Below are 13213 nucleotides of genomic sequence, written 5' to 3'. Positions count from 1 at the left end.
ATCACCATGACCAAAATAGAGCTATCTTCCAACATTTGGGGGCTGGGAGGGAAATATCTTTTCTAGTTTTTTTTTTTTTTGAGGAATATTAGCCCTGAGCTAACATCTGCTGCCAACCTTCCTCTTTTTGCTGAGGAAGACTGGCCCTGAGCTAACATCTGTGCCCATCTTCCTCTATTTTATATGTGGGATGCCTACTACAGCATGGCTTGCCAAGCAGTGCGTAGGTCCACACCTGGGATCCGAATGGTGAACACCGGGAGCCCAAGGCAGAACGTGTGAACTTAACAGCTGCGCCACTGGGCCGGCCCCTGCGAGGGAAATATCTTTTGAAACTCATGTGTCTTTTTGATTCTCTGGATCCAGATCTCTGGCTCACGTTGATTCTCATAGCTCGTTAGTTGGCTACTGTCCTCAGGAAGATGCCTTAGACGACCTGGTAACTGTGGAAGAACATTTGTATTTCTATGCTAGGATACATGGAATTCCAGAAAAAGATATTAAAGAAGTGAGTATAAATGTGAAAAACTAGTTCATTTGAAAACCATGGTTATTTCTGCTTCCCACCCACCCACCTTCAAGACCAAGCTGACTTCTAGAAAACTACGACATTTTCCTCCTGACGATGATAATGGGTACAGTCTTAGCTTGATCGTGTATATTATATACACACTTCTGAACTCAGCTTTAGAAACGCGTTGGCCCGTGCTTGTGCAGGCACCTTTTGAGAACCATCACATAACGGATCGCTTGTTTCGGGCTCTGGGTTGAGCATTGGCGCGTGATGCCTGTCCACACTTTAGTGCTCAGATAAGTATAGAAACATGGAAATACCTACAAAATAGCCCAGTAAAATAGAATAGCTTCCAATTTTATTTTTCAATGTGATTTGTAGTTCACTACAATTATTTGCCTTTTTAATGGAATGGCTAAACCTGAGGGCAGTTTCCTCTACTCTTGCAACCATGGGACCTGTTGAAACCTTCCTAGGATCCCGCTATTTGCCAAGGCTATTTAACTACAGAAATAGCTACAGGAACCCAAAATTCCTAAGTTAATATGCTAAACTTTTGATACTGGGTCAGTTTTAAATAGATTTAAAGGCTTTGTGACAACTCGCCCCTCAGTAAGAGGAAAAATGAAACAGAGACCACAATCAGTGAGAAAACTGCCTTGTGAAGGGGTGAATTCTGTTTTAGTTCTTTTAAGCTCTGCCAGGAAATCCTGTGCTAATGCAGCAGAAAGAACAATTGTAAACACACACATACGCACACGCATGTGCGCACACACACACATTTGGGGGAAAAGAATTCCATTTGAAAGGGAGACTTTACAGAATTGCTCTCTTTAAATGAACTATTAATTTTTAAGTGGACCTTTGAAAGTAAAACAAAAATTTATGTTGAATTTAAATGTTTGAATTTTGGGGGGTATTTATTTCTTCATACTAAAGCTTTGTTTCACAAATAGCTTTCGTTCTATTCGGTGCTGTAAGGGTTTGGTGGGAATGGCCAGCCTGACTCTCTCTTCTGCCCACAGACTGTTCATCGACTCCTGAGAAGGCTTCACCTCATGCCCTACCAGGACAGGACCACCTCTATGTGCAGTTATGGCACAAAGAGAAAATTATCCACTGCCCTGGCCTTGATAGGGAAACCTTCCATTCTACTGCTGGTAAGGGAATCATCGTGAAAAAGGCTACTCCATAATTAGGACTACATGTCCAATTGTGTGTGTTGTGACTTTTCATTTTCATTATTGTAATAAGCATTTATTGAGGTCTCACTATGTGCTGGTTATACTATATGCCCTTAAAAATGTTTTTGCCTGGAGCCAGGCCTGGTGGCCTTAGTGGTTAACTTTGGTGCATTCCACTTCAGCAGCCCTGGTTTGGTTCCTGGGCACAGACCTACACCACTCATTGGCGGCCATGCTGTGGTGACAACCCACATAGAAAATAGAGAAAGATTGTCACAGATGTTAGCTCAGGGTGAATCTTCCTCAGGAAAACAACAACAAAAAAATTTTTTTACTTGAAGCTGTGGCTCAGTCAGTTTCAGAGGAAACACTTAGGAGAATTGAAAGTAGCTGAAACAAATTCTGGATATTCAAATGAGTGAGTAAAATGATGGACTACGGTAGAATTTGATTCCCAGTTGCTGAAGAAATCAGCTCTGTTAGTAACAGGTGATCTAACATATTTTCCAACTTCTACCAAAAAGGAAAGACACATTTTCAGACAATGTGTTGTGCTAAAATGTTATTTCCTTGTTACTTAAAAATATGAGTTATCTAGCTTGGGATGTGGTGGACAATATGCCATTCTACTTTATGTGACTATTTTGGAGGCAAGAAATGAATTCCACAATTATATTTTGGTTAAGAGATAGAAAATTAAATTGATCACCCGGAAATAGAAATTCCATGTAAGGATAACACAGCATTCTGCTCCCCAGGCCAAATGTTGTGAAAGGTGCTTATTTCAGAGAAATAAGCTTGCCCTTATTTTGGAAGATTTCCTTCATTCAAGCACTTCCAAACTCCAAAAGAGCCTTAACTATATGCAATAAAAATCTAATTATGAATTACCACATTATTCCAGGGATTAAGTCATACAGTCAGTTCATTTAAACTGCCCAGATAAGAGTGATGCACAACCCATCTTTCTGTGATCCCGGAAGCTTATAATGCATCCCATCCCCCCCGCCAATCGATGCTTATGGTGGAATTCTATTGTGTAAGTGTCTATTAAATTAAACAAAACAATCCTTAGGCACCCCATGAGATAATAGATGTAAAATACTTTCAAATGTTTAAAATGCTATGCAAATGTTATGTATTAATGAGCCAAACTGAAATATAGGCTATGAGAGAAAGATACTGTGTTTTCTTCTGTATGCATTTACTATATATGCTATTGTCTTCAAAAATAGGAACAATAGAAACAGTGACAACATATCCTTTACTGTTTCCCCAAATTAACTCTTTCCTTTCCTTAAATTTAAATTTTACCCCTTAACATAAAAACCAGCCTCTGGTGTTCCTATGTACATACTTTCCATTACAGATATACATTTTTAATTTTTACCAAATCTTGACCTATAATTCGTTTTTAATCATGTGTCAGGATCTATTATTCCTTGTTTAGGTTATCCATTGCTACATTTCTAATTTTGTGTCTGAGCAGTTTTTCAAAACATAACTTACTTTAAAATATAATTTATATCTTTCTATTTGGCAGTTTCTGCAAATCTTATTCTTATTTCCCCAGGACTATTAAATTTCAATTAATAACATAAAACTAAAAATACACCTCAAACATATTAACTGAAAAATCAAATTGTGTTTTTTCTACTTCACATACCATATTATCACTCACAGCCATAATTCTGCTGTCAGCAGCAAGGTAGCAATCTTGCTGATGTAGCTTCAAATATATATGTGACAATGTAGTATTACATGTAAAAACTCTGCTTTGTCAGTAATTGAAGCAGAATTTTTTCCAAAGAAATATAAGAGACAAGTGTAAAGTAACAGGGTGTCAACTTCACTGGGACACTTTTTAAAACAGATTGACAATTTTTTTTTAAAGATTTTATTTTTTTCCTTTTTCTCCCCAAAGCCCCCCGGGTACATAGTTGTATATTCTTCATTGTGGGTCCTTCTAGTTGTGGCATGTGGGACACTGCCTCAGCGTGGTTTGATGAGCAGTGCCATGTCCGCGCCCAGGGTTCGAACCAACGAAACACAGGGCCACCTGCAGCGGAGCGCGCGAACTTAACCACTCGGCCATGGGGCCAGCCCTCAGATTGACAATTTTTAATGATTAATTGTGAGCTTTTTGACAGCAGCAGAAAGAAGACTATTGAGCATAAAGCAAGTTAGTCACAAGACTTGGCAAAGTGATTTCTATTCCAGGCAAGTGAGATGTGGTGACTTGTGTAAAGAAATTCATCAAACATTAACTAATTTGATAGATTTTTCTTGTAACTTTCTACTAAGGATGAGCCGAGCTCTGGGATGGATCCTAAGTCAAAACGGCACCTCTGGAAGATCATTTCAGAGGAGGTGCAGAATAAATGCTCCGTCATCCTCACATCGCACAGGTAAACCGAGTGCAAGCACTTTAAAGTCAAACGACATGATTTTAGGATGATAGATGGGAAAAGGAAACCTCCTGTAACATACGTTGATATTGAGTGTCCGCCACTGGATGAAAATATTTTATGTTTATAGTCATAGGAGCAAATGAGGGAGATTTCATGGTGAGAATCCAGCTCCTGCAGTGGGACAGGGCCTAGGCAATCTTTATCAAACAAATTTCTCATGACCTAAGGCCCTCTTAACGAGGACTTCCTATTCCCCATCACACAAAGTTCAGCATCCTTCCACGTAGTACGCAAGGCCTTTTCTTATCTCGCCTCATCTAAATTTCTAGACTTTTTTTCCTACAACCCTCTCCTACCAGTCAATCTGAATGAGTCGTGGTTCCACATACACTCAGTGCCCTTTCCTATCACCAACCTCTTTCTTTGGCTTTGCTTTCTACCGGAAATGGCCTTTTCACAAAAATCTTTCCAAGTTCTAATCTTACCAGTCCTTTAAGAACCCCCTCACAGACCTCCTCCATGACAGAGACCCGTCCAATCAGTTAAGCGAAAAGCTACTAAAGCGTTTTATCTGTGCCTTTCTTGTCAAGTTGGCCTTGTATCAAGTTCATCCTTTCGTTGTGATTATCATAGAGTAGAAAAAGTGCTAGATTTGTTTATAATCAAGAGACTTGTTTATATTCTAGCCTTGCCCTGGCACACTGTATGTTCATTTCCATTAACTTTTGAATGAAGTGGACTGGGTGATGCTTAAGATCTCCTCCAGTGATTAGAGTCCATGAAATCTGAGATTATATAATCAAGTACAGGCTGACTAGTCACAAATACAAGACCATAAAAGCCAACTGAATACAGAGTATGAGGCATAATGAGAAAAAGCTCAGTAATATTTTGGAAATGTTCCTTAGGAGATGTGGCTCCTGAGTCAAGGCTTGAAAGAGCTTGGAAGAAATAGCATGCTTAATAGAGAGGGCATTCCAGGAGAGAGGTGGCCTCAAGTTTGAGAAGAAACAGGAATAAGCTCTATGTGAAGACGTTGAACTTATATTTTAAAAGATTTTTTTGTTCTTCAAGGGAAAAGACATTTTAAGGAACTAAGTATTTTTAAGGTGCCAGAATACAACAGTTAAACTTATGTTCATGAACTTAAACTCAATTTTTGGTGCCCAGAATTCTGACGTGATTCTGCTGTCTTTCAGCATGGAAGAATGTGAAGCTCTCTGTACCAGGTTGGCCATTATGGTGAATGGAAGATTCCAGTGTATTGGATCTTTGCAGCATATAAAGAGCAGGTGAGGAACAAATGCATTATTTAACATATGATGTAGGGTAATCGATCTACCAGTGCCATCCTCACCTTCAAGGATTAGCTCAGCAGCCTATCCTGCAATAAGGAGTAAAATTGGAATGGAGAAGCTAATCATTGACTCACCTCAAAGTTAAATTATCTTCCTAAGGGTTAGATGTATTTTTAGTTCATAACCCCAAAAGCTAGAAGGCCTAAAAACTAAAAAAAATAAAAAATAAATAATAATAATAATCCACAACCAAAATACTCCCAGGAAGCAGCTTCAAGAGTTTACTGAAGGGGCCGGCCCGGTGGCGCAGCAGTGAAGTGCACACATTCCGCTTCGGTGACCAGGGTTCGCTAATTCGGATCCTGGGTGCAGACATGGCACCCCTTGGCAAGCCATGCTGTGGTAGGTATCCCACATATAAAGTAGAGGAAGATGGGCATGGATGTTAGCTTAGGGCCAGTCTTCCTCAGCAAAAAGAGGAGAATTGGCAGCAGTTAGCTCAGGCCTAATCTTCCTAAAAAAAAAAGAGTTTACTGAATAAGAAATTAGAGCTTGACAAGTACATGAAGACACAGATTTTTATCTAGCAGGTTCATTTGCCATTTGCACAGGCTTTCAGTAGGCTATTTAACATTTTTACCACATTCAAAACCTTTTAATCAAGAATACATTGGGGAAATGTGCATAAATACCATACCATCAAATTAAAATTAAATTAATATTTTATATATTCCAGAGTGCATATGCATTTATACATATCCATGTTAATCTCCAAGCTTCATGGTGTGACTTTATACCTTTATCTGTACAACAATTTGTCTTTCTTTTACCATAGTATTAACCAAGATAAGAAAAAGGGATGAAAGATGTCTTATGTGTTGTTCTGAGAGAGCCTGTCGTGACTTGTTTACAAACTCTATTTTAGGTGCCAACAGTTAGCTAGTGTATTGATTTATTATTGATTTATTTTTATTTTTATTTATTTATTTTGTGAGGAAGATGAACCCGAGCTAACATCTGCCACCAATCCTCCTCTTTTTGCTGAGGAAGACTGGCCCTGAGCTATCATCTGTGCCCATGTTCCTCTACTTTATATGTGGGACACCTGCCACAGCATGTCTTCCCAAGCCATGCGTAGGTCCGCACCCAGAATCTGAACTGGCCAATCCTGGGCCGCCAAAGCCAAAGGGGAACATGCAAACTCAATGGCTCTGCTACTGGGCTGGCCCTGATTTATTATTTAATTTTAAAACCTCAATGACTTTAATCTTTACTGTTGACACCAAATCTCCAATGACTTGCCTCTCAAGACCTTGTTTGCTTTAAATTGGAAATTATTTAACCCCAGAAATGGACATTGATGGCCAACTCGTGAGTGCCAAAGAAAGCCAAGACTTTGTTTTCTTTCTAACAGAGTTTTTGTCCAGAGTCTGACTTTGTATAGTGGTAGAAATAAAAAAAGAATCATGCTGGTGCACTATTTCCAGTTTGCAACATGCCCTGAACTTTTATGGCAAAATGACTGTCTTCATATAAGAAAAGGGGTTGTAATGGTCAGCTTGGGTCCTGTTTCGTTATCTAGAATTCCAGGGGAGCTATTTCAGCAAAATGTAACTTCTCTTGTATTTTGCACTTTTTCTTTCTAGGTTTGGACGAGGATTTACGGTCAAGGTGCACTTGAAGAACACCAGAGTGAGCATGGAGGCCCTCACGAGGTTCATGCAACTGCACTTTCCAAAAACATACCTAAAGGCAAGTAAGAGATTGTCCTGTCTTTTGGCTTTGACCGCTTTTGTTGGTCATAATCTAATATTGTAGTAGATGTTTGCCATTTTCAAGTGGGCCATATCTTTATTATTAACCTTAATATATTTGTTAGTTCAAGATGCATAAGATACTCGGAAGCACACTTAATATGAGCAAACAGAATCTTCAAATTAATTACACATTTTTGCAGCTATTTAAAAGTAACGTAGCCTTTTTATATACCTTTATTTATTTCTTTATGATCATACTGTGTTAGTTTTTGAGTTGTGTACATAACTAGTTTACTAGTTATATGCATCAGGGAACTGAGGAATGATAGATATTATGTGACTAAGGGCATTTCTTCTTAGAAAAAAATTAGAGTTCCAGAATGTCACAGCTGGAAGAGAATATCTCCTTTGCTCCCTTCATTTGTAATTTAAGCCCAAAAAGTTTTGAGCAGAATTGCTTGGAAGTCAAGTTCTTAAGTCCCACACTAGTTGAAATATCATTCAATTACTTTCGTCTTACATATACAGTCATGCATTGCTTAATGATGGGGATACATTCTGAGAAATGTGTTGGTAGGCCATTTTGTCTTTGTGTGAACACCATAGAGTGTACTTTACACAAGTCTAGCTGGTATATCCTACTATACACCGAGGCTGTGTGATACTAATCTTATGGGACCACCGTCGTATATGCGGCCTGTCATCGATGGAAACATCCTTATGTGGCACATGACTGTACATATCAAGAGGATGGACGCACACAGATATATGCATCTGTGTCTCACATGCTACATACGTGAAATATACGCACTTGACAAAAATTATCATTATAACAGCTCTGATGTATGGGTAATTTGTATAAGATGATTATAGCAAACGATTGTTTTTAAAAGGGGATCCGGTGCAGAATGGTGAAAAGAAGTTGGAAGACTCGGGCTGAGGTCCAGCTCTGCCTGTGTGATTTCCAGCAAGACATTTAAAATCTCTGAGCCTCATTTTTGCATTTATAAAATAGGAATAATGACATCCACTGCATAAGATTGATGTGAGAACTAAATGAGAAAACATCCACAAACATACTTTGTAAACTATAAGGCACCATATTAATGTGAAGTGATTTTAGAGAGCAAAGGAGTGCATTTTTAAAAACAATTCTTTTATTTCTACAAAATACCTTTGCCTCAACCTCCCAAGCCTTGGCTAAGTTCTCCAGGAAATAATAGCTTTTATGATTCTTATCATTGTCCATTTTCTTTCATCTAAATTAAAATCAAATTTAAAAAGTAAAGGACGCTTTTTTCTTGCACAAATCATGTTGGTCATAGTGCTTTTTCTTTCAGTGAATTTCTGGGTTGAACCTGTGTTAATTCACTGAGGGCTGAGATTTAGACCAGATTTTGCCCTGGTCTGTTCCTCATGGGACCAGGGCTATGCAAGGCCAATGCAGTGATGATAAAGTTTGATTTCTTCCAAAACAGACCACTCTTTATAAGTATGTGGTGCTTTCTAAACCTCTAAAGAGGAAATGGCAAAACAATGTGGGGGTACAAATAAGTAAGATAGCCTCATTGCAGTGACAGGTGTGATGCAAAAACGAGTCGGTGAGAGGGGCTGGGCAGCGAACAAAGGAATGAGAAGAGGCGTTTCCGGTAACGGAAGTCTGGAATCGCAGGCTACAGTACGCAGTCTAGATCCGACCCATGCAGGTTGCAGGGTAGATTCTGGAGTAAGAAAACACCCTGATCAAACTAATGTTTAGGAAATATTATCCTAGCTATTTTGTGCCAGAATAAATGAGTGTATATAGTTTTTGGCTTCTGAAGAACCTGTTGCAATAACTCAGATGTGCAGTGATGAGCATCAGGTTACTAATAACGATGGTGCAAACAGAAGGAAAGGTTAAATTTGAGAGTTATTTTAGGGGGAAAATAAATAGTATATGGTAATATTAAATACACGGAAAAACAGGGCCTGGCCCCTTGGCCAAGTGGTTAAAGTTCCATGTGCTCCACTTTGGTGGCCCAGGTTCTCAGGTTTGCATCCTGGGTGCAGACCTACGCCACTCATCAGCCATGCTGTGGTGGTGTCCCATATATAAAGTAGAGGAAGTTTGGCATAGATGTTAGCTCAGGGCCAATCTTTCTCATGAAAAAAAAAAGAAAAAGAAAAAACGCAGAAAAGCAAAATGTTAAAGATACCCCAAAGAACTAAGAATAGATTACTAAGTAGATGGTGATCCTATGGACTAAATAAACTGAAAAGAATTTTAGACTGAGTTGAGAAAGAATGTGGCATTATTTGAATGAGATTTTCCTAGGAAGTGCTTTGGAAATCTAGCATCTTTAGCCAATATAAATTGAACAGCTAATCTCTAGGTTTTTAGAACAAGTCTAATATTAAAAAAACCCGAAATTTCTAGAAGTGGTATCTGAAAAAGCCACTTACATGAACTAAGCATAATCTGACATCTGTAATATCATTCCACAATTTTTTTTTCTAGGTGAGACCACAATGACTTTATAAGTGCACACGAATGTAGAATGCTTTGGAATTTTCATTAGCTTTTTATTTGTTTTCTCTTTGACATTCATCAAACTTTTCCTCTCATCTTTGCAAGCTGTTAGTTTCAAAACATACCCATTGTTTACACTGTAGCATCATCTTCGGTGGAATGAACTTCAGGACTTGTATTAGCTTTTGGCCAAAGTTATGTCTAGTCAAGTCCATCTTACCTGACATTGCAAAACCCATCTTTTTCCTTTGGTCCTGCAGGATCAGCACCTGAGCATGCTAGAGTATCACGTGCCAGTCACGGCCGGAGGAGTAGCAAACATTTTTGATCTGCTGGAAACCAACAAGAATGCTTTGAATATCACAAATTTCTTAGTGAGTCAGACCACTCTGGAAGAGGTAAGCTGGATATCACGATCCATGTGCACAATATCACACATTAATTATTACACATTCTTATTATTTCTTTTTAATGACATTCAATTTGTTTTTAATTGAAGCAATATCTAATCTTGCACCTGAAAAACTTAGCTCAATTTATTTCTAATGGCATTTTTGAGATGTTAGAAAAAAATGTGAAAAGCATGAACTAGTTTTTAATGGAGAAAAGATTTTTCCCTTCTACAAGACATCTATGTCCATCGGGTTCTAGGTATCTGTAAAGCAACAATGATTTTCACCTCTAAATCAAATAGCTGTTAACTTTCCTCATTTTCTCCTTGGTGGGTTTCTTAAGTAACATTTCTGTTGTTTGGCTTCCCGGCTTAAGGTAAGATGGGGGTATCTAAAGAGAATTTGGTGCTAAATCTTTAGCTCGTGTAGATTCAGGCCATCAAAGCGGTAAATGCAGGATTCTTTTGTTTCACTCACATCATCTGCCTTACATTTCTCTTCAATAACTTGAGGCTTCATGGGCTATCCTTCATCAACTTTGTACTGGTTTAGTTTTCTACAGCTCAACCAACCTGATATACAGAACACTGGATCCTATCTGTCGCTGGGATGGGTCTGAAAGTGAGGTCTTAGGGGCCTCTGAGTCAACGTAGGGTGCTACATTTTATGGACAATTTTTTTATGGGGATTTAAGGAAATTATGACTTTGCCAATCCAGATTTAGCCTTTGATTTGTAACCAACTACCATCACCTTGTCTGGCACAAAATAGACTCAATATTTCCTGGATGAATCTAGGACTAATAGAAAATGATTTTAAACAAAGTAATAAAGGTCTGCCTGCTAAATAATTGGATCACTGAACATAATGTTAATGTAGGCTTTCTATACAAATTATTAGTGCATTAACTCTTGAAACTAGCGACATTTCTCTCAATATCATCATATAAACATTTGATAAGGGTTTGGGTTCCTTGTTTATACTTGATAGAAATATTGACATAGATCATATAGATAAAAATATGTGGCTGTAGATCCTCAATTACAGCTTTAAATTTATATTAAGATTATAAATGTAGTTATAGTTGTAGATATCGGCATTATTTTCAAACCCCAGTTAAATTTGAATATCTAAATATTCAGATATTTAGTGAATATCAGGTATTCACTAGATCAGATAAAATATCAAATATTCAGATATACACATGCCTAGTGAGAGTGTGTATGTGTGTGGGCATGCCTCTCTAAAATCTAGCTTTCTCCATTTGCTCTCCCACTGTGTGTGTGTGAATTAACTTTATTTCTTCCTTTGGTTTATCAAGTACTAATGGCTTTATTTTCCTTGAAATATCAGGTTTTCATCAACTTTGCCAAAGACCAGAAGTCCTATGAAACTGCTGATAGCAGCAGCCAAGTTTCCACCATAAGCATTGACTCACAGGATGACCGGACAGAGTGTTAGTACCTCCAGGAAACCCAATCTCAGCCAATGGCCAATGGCTTCATTTTGAGGAAGAGCTACAGAAGACACCGCTTCCTCAAAATCTCTTCATTTTAAAGTATTATACTGTATGGAAAGTTGCAATTGTGTAAGTCTAGCAAGTAACTGTAAGTGGGACGTTTTCTTTCTAAGGTCAGTGCATGCTGTTGGTACTGACATGAATTCCTGTGTACTCAAGACTGTGAGCATGTGAATTCTTACACAAAGGTGAAACCACCTGAAGATGAATGTCTTAATTTATTACTTTCAATAAAAAGACAGCTTAAAGGCATGGTTATTCGTAGTTGAAAAGTAAAAGTGGAGAGGAAGGCCAGCCCCCGTGGCCTAGTGCTTAAGTTAAGCATGGTGCACTTCAGTGGCCCGGGTTCAGTTCCCGGGCATAAACCTATACCTCTGTGTTAGCAGCCTTGCTGTACTGGGGGCCCATATACTAAAAAATAGTGGCAAATTGGCACAGATGTTAGCTCAGGGCAAATCTTCCTTGGCAAGAAAAAAAAAAGCGGAGAAGAAGAGTAATGTAGTTTGGGGTAGGTAGAAGTGGGCAAGCAAACAAAATAATTTATTTCCAGAAAATAATAGAATGAGCATCATCATAAATACATGAATCTACTGTGATGTGTGAAGTGTTAAGGGCCAGATTAACAGTGGCAGTAAGCAGTGGGCACAATGTCTGCAATGTATGCGTGTGTCATTTTCAGTACCTGTAAATACGTGGGGCCATAGTGAACCCACAAAGTGCCTTTCTGCAAGAATGCCGCAGGAGGGCGGTTTACCCTGGTGGTAAACAGGACTTGGGGCTATTCCTGCTGTGCCTGGACGATAGGAAGGCATAGGGCAGAGCAAGCAGCAGCTTGCTCTTCAGGGAAAATGGGTGTGTCAGCTGGGCAGACACAAATCCTGAAAACTGACAGAGAATTCATGTGCTGCTGGCAGGCAACAATTCTTAAAGCTCTTACAGAAAGCCTCATATTCTAGGTTTCTCTGCAGGAAACCTTCCTGTGGAGGGAAAATGAATATGAAGATAATTTTCAGGTAATTACTCAGCTCACCCAGAATCATGTATATGGCTATAGGACAGACTTTATAATAATGCCAAATTATATGGCCCTCAGGGAAGGTGCTTCATGTAACATTTGTGCACGTGCGTGTGTGTTGTGTGTGTCTGTACAAGTTTGCCAGCTTTGGCATGACTGTCTCTGTTTCAAGAATCAATAAACTTGAAATTTAGAAAAAAAAAATTCATGAAGTCATTTCATTTGTTAGGGAAGAGCCAGGAACCTAACAATTGGGGTTATGTGGCCTAAAAGGTCCCATGTGATCTGGCCCCTGCTCACCTCTCCACCCGCATCCCTCTCATTCTGCCCTTCATCTTTAGGGTCTAGCCGTGCTGGCCTCTTCTCGGTTTTTCCAGTGCACCACCTCTTTCCCCTCTCCAGACGTTCACATATGTCATTCCCTGTGCTTGAAATGCTCTTCCCCCACTCTTTGTGCCTGGCTAACAGTCTTCAGAAATGCTATTCTTCCTCAGAAGCTTTCCTTTCCCACTTTCTCAGTTTAAACCCAGTCCCCGTGTTCCAATACTGTCGTTTATTGTACCTCCTACCTTTCCGTCAGAGCATGCATCCTAATTTGTAATATGTCCAGA

The 13213-nt window shown here is 38.9% G+C and overlaps 1 protein-coding gene across 1 annotated transcript in view; it reads left to right on the top strand.

Moving 5' to 3' along the window:
• ABCA12 (ATP binding cassette subfamily A member 12) overlaps positions 1-11627 on the top strand; it is a 159904-nt gene extending 148277 nt beyond the window's left edge. Inside the window, exons 47-53 of the mRNA XM_070618233.1 lie at positions 367-508; positions 1540-1674; positions 4003-4106; positions 5309-5401; positions 7054-7159; positions 9937-10074; positions 11422-11627. Coding sequence (XP_070474334.1) covers positions 367-508; positions 1540-1674; positions 4003-4106; positions 5309-5401; positions 7054-7159; positions 9937-10074; positions 11422-11529 — 826 coding nt within the window. The 3' untranslated portion in view covers positions 11530-11627. The remainder of the gene's footprint in view (positions 1-366; positions 509-1539; positions 1675-4002; positions 4107-5308; positions 5402-7053; positions 7160-9936; positions 10075-11421) is intronic.
• Positions 11628-13213: the final 1586 nt, after the last annotated feature.

Source organism: Equus przewalskii, chromosome 5, assembly GCF_037783145.1.
Source record: "Equus przewalskii isolate Varuska chromosome 5, EquPr2, whole genome shotgun sequence".
In the NCBI taxonomy this organism is placed as follows: domain Eukaryota; kingdom Metazoa; phylum Chordata; class Mammalia; order Perissodactyla; family Equidae; genus Equus; species Equus przewalskii.
This window is presented reverse-complemented; position numbering and strand designations above follow the sequence as displayed.